At 50.7% G+C, this 23,391-nt stretch overlaps 1 protein-coding gene across 1 annotated transcript in view; it reads right to left on the reverse strand.

Moving 5' to 3' along the window:
* SEMA4F (ssemaphorin 4F) overlaps positions 1–23,391 on the reverse strand; it is a 160,398-nt gene that overhangs the window by 56,449 nt on the left and 80,558 nt on the right. Inside the window, exons 2-4 of the mRNA XM_086964482.1 lie at positions 18,735–18,886; positions 13,915–13,974; positions 5,865–5,963 (exon numbers count right to left, since the gene is read on the reverse strand). Of these exons, the coding sequence (XP_086820608.1) occupies positions 5,865–5,963; positions 13,915–13,974; positions 18,735–18,886 (311 nt within the window). The remainder of the gene's footprint in view (positions 1–5,864; positions 5,964–13,914; positions 13,975–18,734; positions 18,887–23,391) is intronic.

Genomic DNA, 23,391 nt, shown 5'->3' on the forward strand with positions numbered 1-23,391 from the left:
CCTACGGAATGTGAGCTGGCATACCGTATGTCCTTACTGTTTCAAACAGAGTAACTTCCTGTGGCAATGTCTATTCCCACCCACACAAACTAACTCCCAAACTTCCACTTGGCCTTCAATCCATACTTTGAAAACAGATTTCATTAAACAAACCAAACTGAAAGCGCTTTAGTTCACAACAGAAGTGTCCCTCACTTCTGCAAAAGAAATGTATTGACTGCAGATACCACAAACTTCAAGTAAAATACACTCCCTTTTTAAATACGAACCTCTCATTACACTTTGTGAATTGTAACACAATTTTTAACACATCTCACACTCTGGGTCTGACACACTTTTTTAACATGGTCTCCTCCAGGCTTCTCACATGCTTTCAAACTGTTTTTCTTTTAATACCAGACTTCATCTATTTGATCACCTCTGGAAAAACAGGAACAGTGCCCATAATTCTCGCTCTCTTTGCAGCCATCCTACTACTATTTTTGCTTGTAAAAAATGGCTGCGCTCTCTGTGGTAACAACCATGTATGACAGAATACGCCTCTACGCGAAGCTACATCAATAATGTAAAAAAAAAAAAAATGCTTCTATCTATTATCGGAGTCAGCTACAACATAATATTTATTTACACATATACAATCTGCGTACAACCATCTTTTTTTATTGCAAAACTTGTCCATTCGACTGGCGAATGGATCTATGCCTTGCCAACATCCCAACAATGGCTCCTGATATCCAGCAGGTAATGGAGTATCTTGAAAACCATGAACTTCATTGTTCTGGCAGTGGAGCATTCGCAAATGCAATGCAAATAGGTATTGTGACGGAATGGGATTCCTGCGCAGCCGCAAAAGATGCGACCTTTCACAACATCGCAGATGGCCTGCTAATTCAAATGCCCCTCCAACATTCGAGGAACATTACTGTCCCTTCGAGGATATGAATTGAATCGCTTCCCTTTTCTCACACGATGGCAACAATAGCCTTTTGGAACATTAAGCATCTCAAGCAGTTGAAGAACTTCGGGACTGGAATCTCCAAGACTTGTAAGAAACTCACGTTATTCTTGGATGGATTTTTTCCATCTTTTTTTACTTTTTCCTTAAAAAAATGTAATACACTTCAGTTGTACTACTTTGATATAATAAATTTCTAAGTATACTCAGACATTTGAACTCTGCCTTCATTACTGCCCCTCACGTCTCCACTCTAACCAGGGATCGGTGAGGAATGGCCTATGCAAATACGCAATTTACTTGCTAAATTAGCCTAAACCCGACACCCATTTAGGAACCACATCTAGTCTTTGTGCACACGTCTCTCTGCCTGCCTCTTATCCACGTAGCCCTTTCACACAAATGTACTCATCCTCAGCCTCTGCTCACAACCTAGCGATCAAAATGAAAAAAGATGACATTGTTTAGGAACTGGTTGGCACAGTGTGGTAATCGTATCCTACCTCTATTTTCATTATACAATTTAATCATTCATGTCTAACAGCCATTGTTTATGTCACATGGAACTGTAACATGTAATGTGTAATGTGGAATTCACTGATGCAGGAGCTTCGGTTTGAATACAGCAGAAGCCGTTGGAGTTTGCCTCAGCTCGATGCCTTAGCTCTCTGCACAAGAATGTTTTTTTGAAACAGCTGAAGACAATAATGCATGGTACAAAGGTACCGAATGTGCTTCTCAGAAGCGCAATGTTTGTGTTCCTCAAAGTTCCGATGTGGGTAGAACTATCACCAATGCTCACACGCACCAGATTGAATCTACTGTACAAGAGATTGCTGACTCTTCTACTGTTGGTAAATTTGTGTTCGAAATAATCGGATTACCAGGTTACCTAAGAAGTTTGATAATTACATTTTACAATTTTTTTTGTTTGTTTCCTTAAAGGATACATGTGGTAATCGTATCCTACCTTTATTTCTATTATAACATTTAGAGTCATTGAAGTCTAATAGGTATTGTTGATGTCACATGGAACGGTAACATGTGATGTGGAATTCACTGATGCAGGAGCTTACGTTTGAATACAGCAGAAGGGGTTCAAGTTTGCATCAGTTCGATGCCCTAGCTCTTGCACCAGTGGGTCCATTTATAGCACTTAAATAAAGACACTTTCTATATAACTTTCAAACTCCATTGCTTTATTACACACAGCCACTTTCTTAGACACATCTCATTTCACCATTTCTCTTCTGTGGCATTGCAACATTCTGCATAATATTCTTCACGTTTATTTCTTTATTCCTGCTTGCTAAAACACTGCATTTGAGTCTTCAGACCGGTAGGGGTGAGTAGTTTGCTTCCCACTCCCTGTATAGTATAAACGCATACTAACACTACTTACACAGGTATGCTACAACGGCCAGTATCCTACAGCGCCCCCAGCATATCACTTTACAGCAATCACCTCACAACTTAGACTCACAGGTTCATCCAGAGTCTTCAGACCGGAACCAGTGAGGAGTTTCCTTCCCACTCCAGCTATAGTCTAAATGCATACTAACACCACCTGCACAGCGATGCTACAGCGGCCAGTATGCTACAGCGCCCAGAGCACATCAGTTTCCAGCACTCAGCTCACCGTTTAGGCGCACAGTTTCATCCCAGAGTTTACCGGTACCTCACCTCAGCACCATCTCACTCGAGGCAAAACAGCACTTTCCCACTGGTACTTGGCTTCGGCCAGTATGCTACAGCGTCCACAGCACACCAGTTTATAGCACTCAGCTCACGGTTTAGGCGCACGCTTTCATCCCAGTGTTCATCAGCACCTCACCTCACTCTGGGCAAAACACCACTTTCCCACCGGTAAGGGTAAATACTTTGCTTCACACTCCCTCTATAGCACACCCTAACCACCCTACAAAGCTCACAGCGCTCCTACCCTCCTCTCTTACTGTTTTTGCCCTTTTTTCCCCCTTACTCGCTTCAACAGAATCGGACAACACTTCCTAGTTGCAACCGCTCGCACCGCTCACAGCCAATAAGCAGCAAGCTCGTGCTCGTTACGCTTCAGCCAATCAGATGGCAGAATTCCCAAATATCGATATCTGTAGATTTCGATATTTCTCCATGTGAAGGGTTAACCCTTACCTCGAGGGGGCAACGGACCAATACAGACTCTCATGCCTTCGGAACTACTCCTCTCTCTGTCTCCCCACAGGCACCATCGGTAACACCGGTACATGGCGGACTGGAAACAACCTTTCGTGACCCCGGAAGTGTGAAGGGTAGTGAAGGACCGGAAGCGACCACACCGGACCCCGGAAGTCGTTCTACCGGACCCCGGCTGGAGAGTAGAAAAGCCGGCTACTCGGAGGACTCGGGGTTCCCAGCAGCGGACTCGTGGCAGGAGTTAGCAGAACGTGGAGAACCAGAAGCGGAAAACAGAGAAGGAACGAAGAGCGGAAAAGAAGAAGACTAAGAAGACGTTTGGTGTGAGGACTTGTGGCGTCCTCAGGAGGTGGCTGGAGAGCGGCCGTAACTCGGAGGAGAGTTACGGCGGGGCACGTGAGTACCTTGTTACCATTTCTCCGTGTTTCCCCTTGTAGCAGTGTACATAGCGTAAATAGTCTCCCGAACCACCCTCACTGTATTAACGTGCACCGACACTGTATAGAATTGCGCACTGTTTCCCCCCCCTCCCGGTCACACTCTCTTCCCGTTACCCGGCCTCTCCCTTCCCTCTGCCGTACCACCCTCCCTCACGACCCCTTCCTCCCCTCTCACTTCCCGGTGCTGGTGACTGTGTTACGACATTTGTTGTCCTCTGGACTAATCGCCCTGTTTCATTCTTTTTACCTCCGAGGGGCTCACCGTTTCCTACACCACGGAGAGACGACCTCAGCCCAGCGGCGGACATCCCGACGACATCTTCCCGGAGCCTCATCCCTACATCCCGACGACATCTTCCCGGAACCTCATCCCTACACCCCCACCTGGACTTCCACTCGGACACCCGTACCTCCTGAACTCAATTTCTGTGTAACCAATAAAATTCTCGCTAATCATAGCGCACTTCATACGGCCTCCACGCCTGTTATTCCGGCCCGCCCTAACCCCCGCTCCACACTCCAAAACTACTGAACGAATTTACACCAAATAAACAAAAGCGTGCTTTCTAGACCAAGACCCTTCTCCCTGCCAAATTTGGGGGTAATTCCGTTCACTGGTTCGAGCTGTAGGCTTGTCTAAAGTTTCCTATGGAAATTGACATGGAGAAAACACGTTTTGGGACCCGCCTTTTTTTTCAGCCCCTCCTTGATGAATCACCCCCAAAATTTCAACATAGGAGCTGATTTGAACAAAGAATTCGGTTTGAAAATGTCATGAAGATTCATCAAACAACCCCAAAGTTATAAGCAAAACACAAAATGCTCTTCCTATGGAAACTAGGTCCTAACTAGAACTACCAACTGGCGACCACTCGAGTGCATGTGTCCTCACACCGCCACGCCCTATACATGAACACTGGAACACACATGCATAAGTCATAAAGACGCGGCATTTAAAAAAAAGTTTATTTACCATTCCAAGATGGCAGACATGCTTGTATTGGTGACTCCAACAATAATTAGCTTAAGAGGCACACAAAACTGTGTTTTAAGAAAAGAGAGAGCCAGCAGTGAACCACAGCGGCCGGGCCTTACAAAAATAAGTGTCAAATTATATTTATAAAGGGAGTGAGGGAGCAACATAGGTGGTAGGGAGTTTTTTGTTTAAAAAAAAAAAAACAACATCACAGAGCGGGATACTGAGCGAAAGGGATAGCGATGATGGGTGTCTGAGGGGGGAGAGCAACCCCAGGAGTTCAGGGTGGGTGTGTGAGGGGGGTAGAGCAACAATAGCAGCATAGGGTGTGTGAAGGGGTGGAGAGCAACCACAGGAGCTCAGGGTGAGTGTGTTATGGGGGGAGAGCAACCGCAGGAGAGCAGGGGGTGGGTGTGTGATGGGGGAGAGCAATCCCAGGAGCGCTGGGTGGGTGGGTGAAGTGGGAGCAGCGCACAGGAGACAGCGGGAAAGAATACACACTCTTATGGCACGCTAGAAGTAAACAAGTACTTTCCTGAATATAAGAGCCACACCAGGGATCGAAGTCGTATATCCCAAAGAGCCGCACCAGGGATCAAAGTCGTTTATCCCAAAGAGCCGCACAAGGGATCAAAGTAGTTTATCCCAAAGAGCCGCACAAGGGATCGAAGTTGTATATCCCAAAGAGCCGCACCACGGATCAAAGTCGTATATCCCAAAAAGCCACACCAAGGATCAAAGTCATATATCCCAAAGAGCCGCACCACGGATCAAAGTCGTATATCCCAAAGAGCCACACCAAGGATCAAAGTCATATATCCCAAAGAGACACACCAGGGATCCAAGTCGTATATCCTAAAGAGCCGCACCAGGGATCGAAGTTGTATATCCTAAAGAGCCGCACCAGGGCTCAAAGTTGTATATCCTAAAGAGCAGCACCAGGGATCGAAGACATGTATCCCACGTACTCCGGTACATGATATGTTGACAAATGCTCATTAGCAAACAGGATCATACTAACAATGTAGCCAAATGGAGGGTAGAAGGCTTACGTCCCCAATATACACAACACACGATACGCTGAAAGAAACCAGTCAGGCAACCCGGTCATACTTGCAATGTGGCCGCACTGAGGGTCGAACGCGTACATCCACATATAGGTTGACATACGATACGCTGAAAGATGCCCGTCAGGTAGGAGGGTCATAAGCAAGACGGTCATATTTAGAATGTAGCCACGCTGAGATTGAACCCGTACATCCACATATATGTCGACATATGATACGCTGAACGATGCCAGTCATGCCCCTGTCATACTTACAATGTAGCCGCACATAGGGTCGAAGGCGTAGGTCCCACAGGTGTACAGATGAGTGCGGTTCACCAATTCCAGGATCCGGATATAGTTGTGACACTCGGCCTGAAATGGGGCAAAACACAACATGTGCAAAGTGAGTCTCACATATGTAAGGAAACACAGCAAGAAGGCAGAGAAACAGCAGCCACCACCAACAAAAAGGAGGAGATAACTGGTGAGAGTCCGGGGCACTGCAGCCTGCACACCCAAAGTGAGGAAGAATGGGGCATGCATGAGGGGAGCAGGAGAGCACACACACCCCTCCAGATGAGAGGGAGTAGAGCCGCCCACACACCCCTTCAGATGAGGGGGAGTGGAGCCGCCCACACACCCCTCCAGATGAGAGGGAGTGGAGCCGCCCACACACCCCTCCAGATGAGAGGGAGTGGAGCCGCCCACACACCCCTCCAGATGAGAGGGAGTGGAGCCGCCCACACACCCCTCCAGATGAGGGGGAGTGGAGCCGCCCACACACCCCTCCAGATGAGGGGGAGCAGGCCACATTCCTCCAGATGAGGGGGAGCAGGCCACACACCCCCTTCAGATGAGGGGGAGCAGGCCACACACCCCCTTCAGATGAGGGGAGCAGGCCACACACCCCCTTCAGATGAGGGGGAGCAGGCCACACACCCCCTTCAGATGAGGGGGGAGCAGGCCACACACCCCCTTCAGATGAGGGGGGAGCAGGCCACACACCCCCTTCAGACGAGGGGGAGCAGGCCACACACCCCCTTCAGACGAGGGGGAGCAGGCCACACACCCCCTTCAGATGAGGGGGAGCAGGCCACACACCCCCTTCAGATGAGGGGGAGCAGGCCACACACCCCCATCAGATGAGGGGGAGCAGGCCACACCCCTCCAGATGAGAGGGAGTAGAGCCGCCCACACACCCCTTCAGATGAGGGGGAGTGGAGCCGCCCACACACCCCTCCAGATGAGGGGGAGCAGGCCACACACCCTCCAGATGAGAGGTAGCAGGCCACACACCCTCCAGATGAGAGGTAGCAGGCCACACACCCCTCCCGACGAAGGGGAGCAGGCCACACACCCCCTTCAGATGAGGGGGAGCAGGCCACACACCCCCTTCAGATGAGGGGGAGCAGGCCACACACCCCCTTCAGATGAGGGGGAGCAGGCCACACCCCTCCAGATGAGGGGGAGCAGGAGGGCACACACACCCCTCCAGATGAGCGAGAGCAGGCCACACACCCCCTTCAGATGAGGGAGCAGGCCACACACCCCCTTCAGATGAGGGAGCAGGCCACACACCCTCCAGATGAGGGAGCAGGCCACACACCCTCCAGATGAGGGAGCAGGCCACACACCCTCCAGATGAGTGAGCAGGCCACACACCCTCCAGATGAGGGAGCAGGCCACACACCCCCTTCAGATGAGGGGGAGCAGGCCACACACCCCCTTCAGATGAGGGAGCAGGCCACACACCCCCTTCAGATGAGGGGGAGCAGGCCACACACCCTCCAGATGAGAGGGAGCAGGCCACACACCCCTCCAGATGAGGGGGAGCAGGCCACACCCCCTTCAGATGAGGGAGCAGGCCACACACCCTCCAGATGAGAGGTAGCAGGCCACACACCCTCCAGATGAGAGGTAGCAGGCCACACACCCCTCCCGACGAGGGGGAGCAGGCCACACACCCCCTTCAGATGAGGGGGAGCAGGCCACACACCCCCTTCAGATGAGGGGGAGCAGGCCACACACCCCCTTCAGATGAGGGGGAGCAGGCCACACACCCCCTCCAGATGAGGGGGAGCAGGCCACACACCCCCTTCAGATGAGGGGGAGCGGGCCACACACCCCCTTCAGATAAGGGGGAGCAGGCCACACACCCCTCCAAATGAGGGGGGAGCAGGCCACACACCCCCTTCAGATGAGGGGGAGCAGGCCACACACCCCTCCAGATGAGGGAGCAGGCCACACACCCTCCAGATGAGGGAGCAGGCCACATACCCTCCAGATGAGTGAGCAGGCCACACACCCTCCAGATGAGGGAGCAGGCCACACACCCCCTTCAGATGAGGGGGAGCAGGCCACACACCCCCTTCAGATGAGGGAGCAGGCCACACACCCCCTTCAGATGAGGGGGAGCAGGCCACACACCCCCTTCAGATGAGGGGGATCAGGCCACACACCCCCTTCAGATGAGGGAGCAGGCCACACACCCCCTTCAGATGAGGGAGCAGGCCACACACCCCCTTCAGATGAGGGGGAGCAGGCCACACACCCTCCAGATGAGAGGGAGCAGGCCACACACCCCCTTCAGATGAGGGAGCAGGCCACACACCCCCTTCAGATGAGGGAGCAGGCCACACACCCCTCCAGATGAGCGAGAGCAGGCCACACACCCCCTTCAGATGAGGGGGAGCAGGCCACACACCCCCTTCAGATGAGGGGGAGCAGGCCACACACCCTCCAGATGAGAGGGAGCAGGCCACACACCCCTCCAGACGAGGGGGAGCAGGCCACACACCCCTTCAGATGAGGGAGCAGGCCACACACCCCCTCAGATGAGGGAGCAGGCCACACACCCCCTCAGATGAGGGGGAGCAGGCCACACACCCCCTCAGATGAGGGGGAGCAGGCCACACACCCTCCAGATGAGGGAGCAGGCCACACACCCCTTCAGATGAGGGGGAGCAGGCCACACACCCCCTTCAGATGAGGGGGAGCAGGCCACACAACTCCTTCAGATGAGGGGGGAGCAGGCCACACCCCCCCTTCAGATGGGGGGGGGGCATGCAGCCAACACACCCCTTCAGATGAGGGGGTCAAGCAGCCCACACACCCCGTTCAGAGGAGGGGAATTGCAGACACACCCTTCCAGGTGAGGGGTGACAGAGCCTACAGGCCTATAAATGGAGAGACCAGTGCTCATGCTGGTCAGCTGACAGCATTATAAAAACAAAGGATCCCATCAATCAAAGCTGGACTCCATACCACTGTTCTAGAGGTGCAACAGGTAAAGAGAGACAGGAACCCTCCAACAGGTAAAGAAAGACAGGAACCCTCCAACAGGTAGAGAGAGACAGGAACCCTCCAACAGGTAGAGAGAGACAGGAACCCTCCAACAGGTAAAGAAAGACAGGAACCCTCCAACAAGTAAAGAAAGACAGGAACCCTCCACCAGGTAAAGAAAGACAGGAACCCTCCAACAGGTAGAGAGAGACAGGAACCCTCCAACAGGTAGAGAGAGACAGGAACCCTCCAACAGGTAGAGAGAGACAGGAACCCTCCAACAGGTAGAGAGAGACAGGAACCCTCCAACAGGTAGAGAGAGACAGGAACCCTCCTACAGGTAAAGAGAGACAGGAACCCTCCTACAGGTAAAGAGAGACAGGAACCCTCCAACAGGTAGAGAGAGACAGGAACCCTCCAACAGGTAGAGAGAGACAGGAACCCTCCAACAGGTAGAGAGAGACAGGAACCCTCCAACAGGTAAAGAGAGACAGGAACCCTCCTACAGGTAAAGAGAGACAGGAACCCTCCTACAGGGAAAGAGACAGGAACCCTCCAACAGGTAGAGAGAGACAGGAACCCTCCAACAGGTAGAGAGAGACAGGAACCCTCCAACAGGTAGAGAGAGACAGGAACCCTCCAACAGGTAAATAGAGACAGGAACCCTCCAACAGGTAAATAGAGACAGGAACCCTCCAACAGGTAGAGAGAGACAGGAACCCTCCTACAGGTAAAGAGAGACAGGAACCCGCCAACAGGTAGAGAGAGACAGGAACCCTCCAACAGGTAGAGAGAGACAGGAACCCTCCAACAGGTGAAGAGAGACAGGAACCCTCCAACAGGTAGAGAGAGACAGGAACCCTCCAACAGGTAGAGAGAGACAGGAACCCTCCAACAGGTAGAGAGAGACAGGAACCCTCCAACAGGTAGAGAGAGACAGGAACCCTCCAACAGGTAGAGGGAGACAGGAACCCTCCAACAGGTAAATAGAGACAGGAACCCTCCAACAGGTAGAGAGAGACATGAACCCTCCTACAGGTAGAGAGATACAGGAACCCTCTAATAGGTAAAGAGACAGGAACCCTCCAACAGGTAAAGAGACAGGAACCCTCCAACAGGTAAAGAGAGTCAGGAGCCATCCACCAGAAAAGGGGGCCGGAGAGCACACCCTCCACCAGGTAAAGAGAGACGGGACCCCTCCAACAGGTAGAGAGAGACAGGAACCCTCTAATAGGTAAAGAGAGACAGGAACCCTCCTACAGGTAGAGAGATACAGGAACCCTCCAACAGGTAGAGAGAGACAGGAACCCTCTAATAGGTAAAGAGAGACAGGAACCCTCCAACAGGAAAAGAGAGACAGGAACCCTCCAACAGGTGAAGAGAGACAGGAGCCCTCCATCAGATGAGGGGGCTGGAAAGCACATCCTCCACCAGGTAAAGAGAGACGGGACCCCTCCAACAGGTAGAGAGAGACGGGACCCCTCCAACAGGTAGAGAGAGACAGGAACCCTCCAATAGGTAAAGAGAGACAGGAACCCGCCAACAGGTAAAGAGAGACAGAAACCCTCCAACAGGTAAAGAGAGACAGGACCCCTCCAACAGGTAAAGAGAGACAGGAACCCTCCAACAGGTAAAGAGACAGAGGAACCCTCCAACAGGTAAAGAGAGAAAGTAACTCTCCACCAGATGAGGGGGCCGGAGAGCACACCCTCCAACAGAGCTGCAGGACAGAGTCTGAAATGAAACAGGAGATAAACAGGTAAAAGGGAACTAGAAGCAAGTAGGTTTAGTGGCAGGTAAGGGTTGGTGTAAGCATAGCAGCAGTATGTGCTGGGGCAGGTATGGGTAGGCGTCAGCATTGGCGGAGGTATGCATAGGGAGAGGTAAGGGTAGGGGCATGTGTAAATCCCTCCGAAAGGGGTAGTAAGATTCACCTCCGTAGCTCTGCTTCCCTTCAGGGGCACCCTAGCTGCATCAGGTGATGGCCATGTCTGAACTGGGGTGGCTGAGTGAGCTAAAGAATGGTGATGGATTAAACCCAGATCAGTTGACTGAGGGTGAGTGTTTGATTTGCTCAGGCGCTCTGTCCATCATCCCCTTTTGTATCGCTTTGTTTGCCCTAAGTTGGCAGGGTATGCTCAGACGTGAGTCCCTTGCTCACTTGGCCACTGGATTCAAGATAGCCTGGCTGATGAGGATTATGAATCCGAAACCGGTCCCAGGATGCTTGTTTCCGGTCCAGGGAAGACATGGCTTGGCAGTTCGGGCTGGACTGTCCCCATGAGGCACAGGGTCAGACTGATTTGCATATGGCCATGTCTGAACTAGGGTGGCTGAGTGAGCCAAAGAATGGTGATGGATTAAACCCAGATCAGTTGACTGAGGGTGAGTGTTTGATTTGCTCAAACGCTCCGTCCATCATCCCCTTTTGTATTGCATCAGGTGAGTGGGCAGAACATGAGATGAAAGAGCTGGACGAGACATGAGTGGGTAGAACGAGAGAAGAGTGGGTAGAACGAGAGAAGAGTGGGTAGAACGAGAGAAGAGTGGGTAGAACGAGAGAAGAGTGGGTAGAACGAGAGAAGAGTGGGTAGAACGAGAGAAGAGTGGGTAGAACGAGAAATGAGTGGGTAGAACGAGAAATGAGTGGGTAGAACGAGAAATGAGTGGGTAGAACGAGAAATGAGTGGGTAGAACGAGAAATGAGTGGGTAGAACGAGAAATGAGTGGGTAGAACGAGAAATGAGTGGGTAGAACGAGAAATGAGTGGGTAGAACGAGAAGTGAGGGGTAGAACGAGAAATGAGTGGGTAGAACGAGAAATGAGTGGGTAGAACGAGAAATGAGTGGGTAGAACGAGAAATGAGTGGGTAGAACGAGAAATGAGTGGGTAGAACGAGAAATGAGTGGGTAGAACGAGAAATGAGTGGGTAGAACGAGAAGTGAGTGGGTAGAACGAGAAGTGAGTGGGTAGAACGAGAGGTGAGTAGGTAGAACGAGAGGTCAGTGGGTAGAACGAGAGGTCAGTGGGTAGAACGAGAGGTCAGTGGGTAGAACGAGAGGTCAGTGGGTAGAACGAGAGGTCAGTGGGTAGAACGAGAGGTCAGTGGGTAGAACGAGAGGTCAGTGGGTAGAACGAGAGGTCAGTGGGTAGAACGAGAGGTCAGTGGGTAGAACGAGAGGTCAGTGGGTAGAACGAGAGGTCAGTGGGTAGAACGAGAGGTGAGTGGGTAGAACGAGAGGTGAGTGGGTAGAATGAGAGAGGAGTGGACAAAGCATGAGAAGAGGGGGCAGGAGTAGGGGCGATAAGAACAAGCATTGGCATAGCCAATAGGTCTTGTTTTGGGACCTTATAAGTATTTAGTTATGCAGCACAATATCCTTGGTGCAACAACATTAACTATTGCATGGTTAAACATTTATAAAGCCGTAAAGGCGAGACCTATTGGCTATGCCAATGTTTTTTTTTTTACAGGACAAGCCATGCTATCAGGCTCCGGATGCCACTTAGAGGGAGAGAGAGAGCGGGGGGAGAGAGAGGGGGAGGTGTGTAAAGAGAGAGAGAGGGGTGTGTAGAGAGAGGGGTAGAGAGGTGTGTAGAGGTAGACATAGATATAGATATAGAGGTAGAGAGCGGTAGAGAGAGAGCGGTAGAGAGGTTGAGGAAGGAGGTATGCAAAACAACCATGTCCACTGTCTGAATAGAAATCCACTTTGTTATGCCTCTGACAAGAATGGATTACTGCAAGATATTTATTTCCATAAAATTCCCAGCTGCGGATACAAAAGAATAAATCTTTCATTTACCGGTTTCCTTTGTGCCTTTCATATTATGATAAAAATACAAAAATGCATTACTCGAAATATATTTTGAAATGCTTGCAAACAAAAAGATAAGTCTTTCTCAGCCGGTCTGCTTTGTTCCGTTATAATAGAACGTAATAGCTGTCACAGTCTTGCATAAAACAAACCAAAAAAACAGGAAACCATGTTGAAAAAATTCTAAAGTTCTAATTTGAGAACTGTCAAATGCAATTTCAGCGCTGAAAAAGCAAGCAATATAAGCGGCCTCCTTGCATGTCAACAGTAACTTCATTTGAATCATTCAAGATGGTGGGAAGTGACAGCACACAACAAATGCATTAGAATTGAAGACATTGGTTTGGCATTTTAAAAAAAAAATGAAAACTGAAAATGAAGACTTGACATACGAAACAGCAAAAATTGTGCTACAAATGTCAAGAGTGTTGGACGAGAAAGGTCTATTAAGCAAAATTATCCTTGGTGCCTTGGAGCGAACAGCAACACCCACTGCAGTTGTAGGACATAAATGGAGAGGCCAACAGTCCTGCGCTACATTGAAAACAAACCCCACCGGCTCTGCAGGACAGGGAAACAGAAGTGCAATCACATAAAAGAGAAATAAAGAAAAAAAAGAAAATGCTTACTTCAACACAGCCACAGAGCTGACTATAGTCTTCAAAGGGAAAATGAACAAGCCCAGGAGTTGTGTGCGTGCGCGCGTGACGCGGCCGTCATAGTGAAAGTGATCGCGATCGCGGGCTGGAAGGGTGCCAGCACATGATGCACTTAATGAGCCATGACGGAAGTGCCCGCCCCCGCACATGCACGCAAGCTGTAGGCCACAGTGGTAGCATTTTTTGGAGCCCTTACTAAAGGTCTAGCTTGAGCTGGCGCACGCGCCAGATTCAGACGAGACCTAAAAAAGGGGAAGAACAAGGAAAGACCAAGCAGCTTGGGAGATGAAGGGGCAGGAGTAAGGGAGAGGAAGGAAAAGCAGCGATGGGGCAGGACCTAAGTTTGGGGCAGGGCAAGAGATGAGGGGACACGAGTAGGGTTTGGGGGCAGCACCAAAGGTGATGGGGCAGGACAAGAGAAGAGGGGGTAGAGGCATGTTTTTAAAGCTATAAAAAGAAAGACAAGAGAGCAGGTCAGATGAGGGAGGTGTGGAGGGTGATAGAACATGGGGGGCGGGTGAGGGCATGAGGGTAGTGCTGATGAAAAAAGACGAGACCACCTACCGGTTTCTTCCCCTTCGATTCACAAGACTTCGAACTATCCTTCGTCACCTCCCATGGGATCTGCAAAAGAGTAGACATTAGTGCAATTTACTACAATATCTTTTTTTTTTTTTTTTTAGCAGAGTTTTATATAGCTCGAACTTGACCCGAATCCAAATCGGGTATCAGAGCACTTTACATAGCACCAGTTGCGTTACACAAGGACACACATTCATTTTTTGTTAGGCACAGGAAGATTAAGTGATTTGCCCAGAATAACAGGATGTTTTAGAGTCATTACCGAGACTTGAACCCAGTTTCCCAGGTCCGAGGTCGAGCGCCCTAGCTGTTAGGAAGTGTCTCATCCTGAACTCCACCCTCGTGGTGGCAGACCAGGGTGCTGTGCGGCAGACTCAGCAAATACTGTGCTCATGTCCCTGGTATTGGTGGTGTGTGTTTCGGCCAAAGTGTATCTGCAACACCAACCTTCTTCAGGGCAAAGTCAGCACAAAGAGACTGAATCAGACAACAGTGTGGAACAACTACAGACTCGCTGATCGCTGTAGTACTCCTCTGTAGGGTGCAGTGGAAAACCCCTACAACCAGGGACCAATCAATACAAATTAACTATGCCAAAATGATCCATGACTAGTGTATTATGGCAATAGCGCCAGTGCATGACGGCGCCAGAGCATTATGGTAGCGGCAGCAGTGCATCATGGCGACGGCCCCAGTCCACCATGGCGACGGCCCCAGTCCACCATGGCGACGGCCCCAGTCCACCATGGCGACGGCCCCAGTGCATCATGGCGACGGCCACAGTGCACGAAGGCGACGGCCCCAGTGCACGAAGGCGACTGACCCAGTGCACGAAGGCGACGGCCCTAGTGCACCATGGCGACGGCCCTAGTGCACCATGGCGACGGCCCTAGTGCACCATGGCGACGGCCCTAGTGCACCATGGCGACGGCCCTAGCGCACCATGGCGACGGCCCTAGCGCACCATGGCGACGGCCCTAGCGCACCATGGCGACGGCCCTAGCGCACCATGGCGACGGCCCTAGCGCACCATGGCGACGGCCCTAGCGCACCATGGCGACGGCCCCAGCGCACCATGGCGACGGCCCCAGCGCACCATGGCGACGGCCCCAGCGCACCATGGCGACGGCCCCAGCGCATCATGGCGACGGCCCCAGCGCATCATGGCGACGGCCCCAGCGCATCATGGCGACGGCCCCAGCGCATCATGGCGACGGCCCCAGTGGACCATAGAGATGGCGCCAACTCACAAAATCTTCTCACCAGCAACAGGCTCTTCCGATCTCCTTGTGAGTTGCGGTAGTAACTTACTCACGTTACTGGACTATGTTTAGTGGTCTTTGCTCTCCCCCCCCCCCCCATCGCAGCACACCGGCTTGGAAATCAAGGTCCTTTGTCACTAAATCATGACTGGGTTGTCGCAGGGATTCCGTGCTCAGACAGAACTGTGCATAGAGGCTTGGAACCTCAGTGAATTAGGGTGTGCCAAAACTCACCTTAGTACCCAAAAATCCCCTACCAGACTAGCAATCAGTGTCTCATTGGTTATCACAAACTCCCAATGCTTAGACAAACCAGAACATGGACTTAGTACACCTCAGGTAACGTGGAACACATGAACACTCTTTCGTTATACAATCATTTCAATCCAGAAAAGGAGTAAAAGAGGACACGTGCACGTTTGAAATGTTTATTCACTAATGCCGTGCTCTCAAGCGCAGTATCTTAGCTAATACAAGCAAACATATTATAAGAAACAAAGTATTCAACATAGTCACTAGTCCATAGAACACAAATGGTGCAAGCATGGTATTATGCTACAACTAATAGGGTTTAACAAAACCTAATTCTCACCCTCCCTAGCTAGTATATTATATTATATCTAAGAAGCTCTCTTTGGGTTTTAGCAGGGCGGCCCCATAACTCAAGATCCTAGTGGTAAGGGATCACATCATCTTCCACCACCTCTCTGCATGCGAAGCACCATCAAGTGTGTTCGTATGCTCTTGTGCAAAGCAATATAAAACGCGCCTAAAGCCAGAACTTGGCTGCAGCTGCATGTATGTTATGTCTAGGGACGTGCGAAGATCAGTGCTCACAGCAACTACTGTGTTGAGATATCCTTGAAGGTTTCTGCGCTCACTGTACAGACACAGCTCGCCAAGCAAGGCTGATATCAGAGTAACAACATATTATTCACGTATGAATCAAAAACATTCTACCAGGCTCAAAGCTAAAGCAGCAGATATGTGTTGTGTGCAGAAACAGCAGAAAGGTAAAATGGCGTTTAAACTCCTAAAAAGCTCATGCTAACTTAACACAGCATACAGGCAATATATATCTATATATCAGGGTATTCTCAACGCTCCCAGCATGGCAAGTCTAAAGTCTCTGTTCCCACTGGCGTCGAGCTTTCACTCAGCTTTCCGGAGCCCAAAGAGACCCCGAGAGCCATCTCCAAAGCCATTAGTCCTATTTGTTTGCAATCCCAAATAATTAGGATTTAAAGCGAAGTAGCATGATTTCACCCTGAAGAAGGCCACAACTGCAGACACACTGCTGAAACGTCTATCAGCAATACATTAAAATATAATGGCTGTGTCTGTAGCGTCAGACCTACTGTCTCCTCAGACTGCACGCCAGCCCGCCGCCATGCACCTCTCCGCCTCACTACTGCCCCCGTTCAGTCCTCGCCCCAATAATGCAACAGTCTTTGGAAGATCTAAGAGCGACAGTCCAACCCTCTGTCGCCAGATCCCATCAGCTCTCACTCTACATCTTTCAGGGTTTGAGCTGCAGCGCCTACAGGCCATGGGGGGGAAACGTTGCTTTAAGTATAAACATCATGTACCCAGTTCAGGTTTAGCCCCTGCCACAGAGGCTCTGTGTCCATAGGGAAAGCAACAAAACCCTTTTATATTCGGAGCACGAGGCCCAGCTGCAATTAAAAGACTAACAAGAATACAACTCAAAGCACTGTCCCCAGAACTAGTTCCCACCTTCACACACTGCAGGCAGCTGCTCCTGACCCTCAGTCCCTGCTCTCTTGGCCCTCACTCCCTGCTCTCTTGGCCGGTCCTCACTCCCTGCTCTATTGGTTGGTCCTCACTCCCTGCTCTCCCTGGCCCTCACTCCCTACTCTCTTGGCCGGTCCTCACTCCCTACTCTCTTGGCTGGCCCTCACTCCCTGCGCTCTCTCTGGCCCTCACTCCCTGCGCTCTCTCTGGCCCTCACTCCCTGCGCTCTCTCTGGCCCTCACTCCCTGCGCTCTCTCTGGCCCTCACTCCCTGCGCTCTCTCTGGCCCTCACTCCCTGCGCTCTCTCTGGCCCTCACTCCCTGCTCTCTTGGTTGGCCCTCACTCCCTGCTCTCTTGGTTGGCCCTCACTCCCTGCTCTCTTGGTTGGCCCTCACTCCCTGCTCTCTTGGTTGGCCCTCACTCCCTGCTCTCTTGGTTGGCCCTCACTCCCTGCTCTCTTGGTTGGCCCTCACTCCCTGCTCTCTTGGTTGGCCCTCACTCCCTGCTCTCTTGGTTGGCCCTCACTCCCTGCTCTCTTGGTTGGCCCTCACTCCCTACTCTCTTGGCCCTCACTCCCTACTCTCTTGGCCCTCACCTCACTCCCTACTCTCTGGTCCTCACTCCCTGCTCTCTGGTCCTCACTCCCTGCTCTCTTGGTTGGCCCTCACTCCCTGCTCTCTTGGTTGTCTCTTGGTTGGCCCTCACTCCCTGCTCTCTTGGTTGGCCCTCACTCCCTGCTCTTTTGGTTGGCCCTCACTCCCTGCTCTCTTGGTTGGCCCTCACTCCCTGCTCTCTTGGTTGGCCCTCACTCCCTGCTCTCTTGGTTGGCCCTCACTCCCTGCTCTCTTGGTTGGCCCTCACTCCCTGCTCTCTTGGTTGGCCCTCACTCCCTGCTGGCCCTCACTCCCTGCTCTCTTGGTTGGCCCTCACTCCCTGCTCTCTTGGTTGGCCCTCACTCCCTGCTCTCTTGGTTGGCCCTCACTCCCTGCTCTCTTGGTTGGCCCTCACTCCCTGCTCTCTTGGTTGGCCCTCACTCCCTGCTCTCTTGGTTGGCCCTCACTCCCTGCTCTCTTGGTTGGCCCTCACTCCCTGCTCTCTTGGTTGGCCCTCACTCCCTGCTCTCTTGGTTGGCCCTCACTCCCTGCTCTCTTGGTTGGCCCTCACTCCCTGCTCTCTTGGCCCTCACTCCCTACTCTCTTGGCCCTCACTCCCTACTCTCTTGGCCCTCACTCCCTACTCTCTTGGCCCTCACTCCCTACTCTCTTGGCCCTCACTCCCTACTCTCTTGGCCCTCACTCCCTACTCTCTTGGCCCTCACTCCCTACTCTCTTGGCCCTCACTCCCTACTCTCCTGGCCCTCACTCCCTACTCTCCTGGCCCTCACTCCCTACTCTCTTGGCCCTCACTCCCTACTCTCTTGGCCCTCACTCCCTACTCTCTTGGCCCTCACTCCCTACTCTCTTGGCCCTCACTCCCTACTCTCTTGGCCCTCACTCCCTACTCTCTTGGCCCTCACTCCCTACTCTCTTGGCCCTCACTCCCTACTCTCTGGCCCTCACTCCCTACTCTCTGGCCCTCACTCCCTACTCCTACGTGGCACCCCGTCAGTCTCATGCTCCTTCCTAGGGCACCGGCTGAGTGTGAAACCCCACAATGAACTCACACTACTCAGGGGTACACCCTGCGCACCCCGAGGTCTCCCTGGGTCACACTGACCCCAATATCCCCCATTTCATCTCACCACCAGCCCAGGCCGACCAGGACACCACCTGCGCGCACACTCACCGTCTTCTTTTCAAGCGCCACGGAGTCTACAGACAGCGCTACAATGGCATCCTTGGCGCCGACGTAGAGCGTTCGCGAGGCGTTGTCCACCAGGAAGACGCTGTAGTTGGAGACACCCTTAGCGGAGAACCTCTGTACCCGCTGCTCTACCTCTGCAAGGAGAACAAACAACACACATGAGTACAGGCTTATGCACACTCAGGGTAGAGGTGCCTAGAACTTTCACAATATAGATGCATGAGTACAGGCTCTTACGCACACTGGGTAGAGGCGCCTAGAACTTTCACAATATAGATGCATGAGTACAGGCTCTTACGCACACTGGGTAGAGGCGCCTAGACCTTTCACAATATAGATGCATGAGTACAGGCTCTTACGCACACTGGGTAGAGGCGCCTAGAACTTTCACAATATAGATGCATGAGTACAGGCCCTTACGCACACTGGGTAGAGGCGCCTAGAACTTTCACAACATAGATGCACGAGTACAGGCTCTTACGCACACTCTGGGTAGAGGCGCCTAGAACTTTCCCAATATAGATGCATGAGTACAGGCCCTTACGCACTCTGGGTAGAGGCGCCTAGAACTTTCCCAATATAGATGCATGAGTACAGGCCTTACGCACACTGGGTAGAGGCGCCTAGAACTTTCACAATATAGATACAGGCTTTACGCACACTCGGGGTAGAGGCGCCTAGAACTTTCACAATATAGATGCATGAGTACAGGCTTTTACGCACACTGTGGGTAGAGGCGCCTAGAACTTTCCCAATATAGATGCATGAGTACAGGCCCTTACGCACTCTGGGTAGAGGCGCCTAGCACTTTCCCAATATAGATGCATGAGTACAGGCCCTTACGCACACTCTGGGTAGAGGCGCCTAGAACTTTCCCAATATAGATGCAGGAGTACAGGCCCTTACGCACTCTGGGTAGAGGCGCCTAGAACTTTCCCAATATAGATGCATGAGTACAGGCTCTTACGCACACTGGGTAGAGGCGCCTAGAACTTTCCCAATATAGATGCATGAGTACAGGCCCTTACGCACTCTGGGTAGAGGCGCCTAGAACTTTCCCAATATAGATGCATGAGTACAGGCCCTTACGCACTCTGGGTAGAGGCGCCTAGAACTTTCACAATATAGATGCACGAGTACAGGACCTTACGCACACAAAGAAATGTTTCTTTTTGTGCAAAAGCGCCACATGCAGTGTTTTTTTTCTTTAATGGCGGCCACGCCCCTTTCTTTAGGCACTGCTCTCTGTAACCTGAATACGGCGAGCAGTGTCTAAAGAAAGGGGCGCATTTGTGAGATATGGGCTTTAAAAATGACAATGCCTTTTATATATGTGTTGTTTCGCAAAACACATAACTAAAAATCCTTGTCACTTACAATGCCAATAGCTTAAACTTTCGCGAATGTAAGACCTATTGCATTGCAAATGCTTGTTCTTTTTTTGGGAGGAGGGGACTTGGCGGCAGGGCGGGGTGAGGTTCAAAAGTGTCTGGTAGGTACTTCTCTGCATGAGGCCCCGCCCCTTTCAAGGCCCCGCCCCCTCCTCCCATTGAGATTGTTCAAGTTGGCAAGCATGCAAAACCACATTTAGTTATCTTAATATGTGTATGTAAACACACACACTTTTTTTTAATCGAAGGGGAAAAAAACGAGAGTTAAAGTTAAGTTATATTTAGGGGCTGAAATGAGAAAAAAACGACCATTTTAAAACGGTTTTTAAACTGAATGCCCCCGACATTCACGAGTTATGGTTTATTGAACTAACTATAACTTGCGCCATGTACTGCTTATGATGTCATACATTACATCACTCATGACATCACTGATGGGTGGGCACTCGAACCCCAGCCGCAGGTACACAACCGACAGCGCCCAATCAATCACTGCCCAGTCAGCGCTTCATAAAAACGAAAGGATTTCAATAGCCACAGACTTTAATGCAGCACATTCAGGTCAAATATGTACAAGGCGGCAGTTGGGCGTGACACCCTCCCAAAGGCTGATTGACAAAAAAGGGGACTCAGTTGTTCCTGCGGGAAGAGTCAAAAGTAAAGGTAAGAAGGTCAAGGATGGAAGAAGATGGGTAGTGCTCAGTGGAGTGCTACCCTGGGCATCCCATTAGTTGGAATGAATGGCCTCACACACTCTTGCAAGTGTCATGCTTCATCATTGGCCGTTGCTCCTCGTTGGACAGGCGGTGCAATGTCCAACGGGCTCACCTCTAGGAGGGGCTCTTTATCGGAGATCTTTTTTCGAACAGCCTATGGGTGAAGTGCAAGTGAGGGGCCAAGTAAGGAGTGAATAGTGTAGGTGGGTGAGTTAAAATATAGCAAGGGATACCGGAGAGCAATTTATTCTGGTGGTTCCCGTACTATAGATAAAATCAGTGGGTGGCCTATGATCGTCAGAGGTTAGGTTCTGTATCACGATCTAGGACTACACAACGTTCAGTGGGGTCAACATGTTTCTCGCTTCTGCAATTATGCTGCGATTCTTCAGGACCTTATATACATCTATCACAAGGAAAGACCTAAAAGTGTCAACCTATAAACATCAAATTTACTATTACTGTTGTACTACCTGATTGTAACCGCCCTTGCCTAGTGGAGACAAAAGGGAAGAGTTATCAAAATACAAGGACAACAGTTACCCATTCTTGACCGTGTGCACACTGTGATTACGTGCAGAGGAGTGATTCTGTGCCTGTGACATTCTGTGAGCAGTGACCAGTAAGTATCCACTATATTCACTTTTATTACATGTCACCTCTATCACAAAATTAAAATTAGAAACTAAAAAAGAATTTAAAAACATGATAGCAGCAGTCTTATTCAAGGTATCTAATATGTCTATCTCTAGGGGTTCCTTAGATACTCACCTACAGGTCAAGGAGTACAGGTGTCAACAGTACCCGGTAGGTGTGACATCAAGGGAGAGAGCCAATAGGGGTTTAATGGCTAGAGGGAAGACAAAGATATGTTTTCTCAAAATTGTCAGGGAGCACCCAGTGTCTGGGTGTTACATTAGTGGGCTGTTTCCTCTATGTGCTGAGGATCTCGCGCCACCAGTATGCACCAACAGTGTTATAATCCATTCATCTTATGTCGGGATCTATGCGGGTATGTAGGCACATAAAAGTAGTCATTGCCGTGAATCTGCCCCTGTAGAGTGATTGCCATATTCATGTTGATATTGGGGTCTCAGAGATGAAAAAGACTCCACCAAAGTGCAGCGTTGGCGCTTAGCAGGCGCCACTTGCAGAGTGTTCAGTATTATGGTGTTGCCTAGTCTCGAGGTTTATAGAATACGTTCTCGAAATCACAGACAAAGAGCCCTCAAGTTCGGTCGGGTTGCTCAAACTGGCTTTAGAGGCGCCCGGCTGTACACCAAGAGACTGGCGTCCGGGTCGGTCTGCTATACACGCTGCGCTCCCAGGGTGTCTATAAAAAGCGCGCCGTGTACTTACTTCTCAGAGCCTTGGTCAGAGCTCTTGCGCCTACCCATCGCTACCGGGATCCGGATAGTGTTGGGTCCCCGGTGAGCTGCTGTATTAGTTACTCGTTTAGGGCGTCACCCTCGTGGCTAGTGGGTCACGTGTTAGGTTAAGCAAACGAGGTCGCCATCTTGGAAGGGGGTTCCAAGTGTGCTCACAAAGGGAAACTCGTGTTTGCATTGGAAGGAGAGTGTTGGATTCATAGTACTCTTTGGTAGTGGTTATTAATAGTGTATCTCTACGAAGATGAATGGGTCAGCCCTCTTATATTAAAGAATTAATCGGGCATATCGCATCTCTCGTGTGGAATGGTGTTAAATATGGGCGCCATCTTGGAAGGGTGAAGAGGTGGACAGTAAACCCCTTCCTTTTTAATTATTGTTCCAATGAGGCTCTATGTGTGTATTAGCAGTGATCAATTTATATCATTGTGAAACACTACGTGGGCATGGGCTGTATGTGTTCAGCTCCCTGTTAGTACCGCCACTCTAGATATGGGATAAATACTGCAGAATATTGAAGACTATTATGTACCAAGCCTGGGACATAGACAGTCGATATGTTTACAGACTGCTCCACGGGATATCTTCATTGAGCCCCCGTTTGTCTGACGATAACCTATGTATCCAGCGCTGCTCTTTGTGGAACAGGTCCTGTTTGGATCTGTTGTTAAGTGTTTCCAGGATCACCCACCAAATAGAGTCAGCAGTGTGGTTATGTTCTAGGAAGTGGCGACACATCTTCGTGTTGGTCTTTTTGCATCGGATATTACTGCGATGCTCCGATATACGAGTCTTGACCAATCTGGTGGTCATGCCCACATATTGTAATTCGCAAGGGCACCTAATGAGGTAGATACAATTGGAGGAATTACAATTGGTGTGATTACGAATTTCCCAAGTGAATGTCTCGGTCAAGTTGATAGATGAGACAGACAGAACACACTATGGCAACTCCCTCCAGTGAAGGGACACTACCCATGTGGCTCCTGTAGCGTTTGCCCCTTCACCAATGTCACCAAGTCTATCAACTTGACCGAGACATTCACTTGGGAAATTCGTAATCACACCAATTGTAATTCCTCCAATTGTATCTACCTCATTAGGTGCCCTTGCGAATTACAATATGTGGGCATGACCACCAGAT

This window comes from Lissotriton vulgaris, chromosome 3_2 (assembly GCF_964263255.1).
Source record: "Lissotriton vulgaris chromosome 3_2, aLisVul1.2, whole genome shotgun sequence".
Classification (NCBI taxonomy): domain Eukaryota; kingdom Metazoa; phylum Chordata; class Amphibia; order Caudata; family Salamandridae; genus Lissotriton; species Lissotriton vulgaris.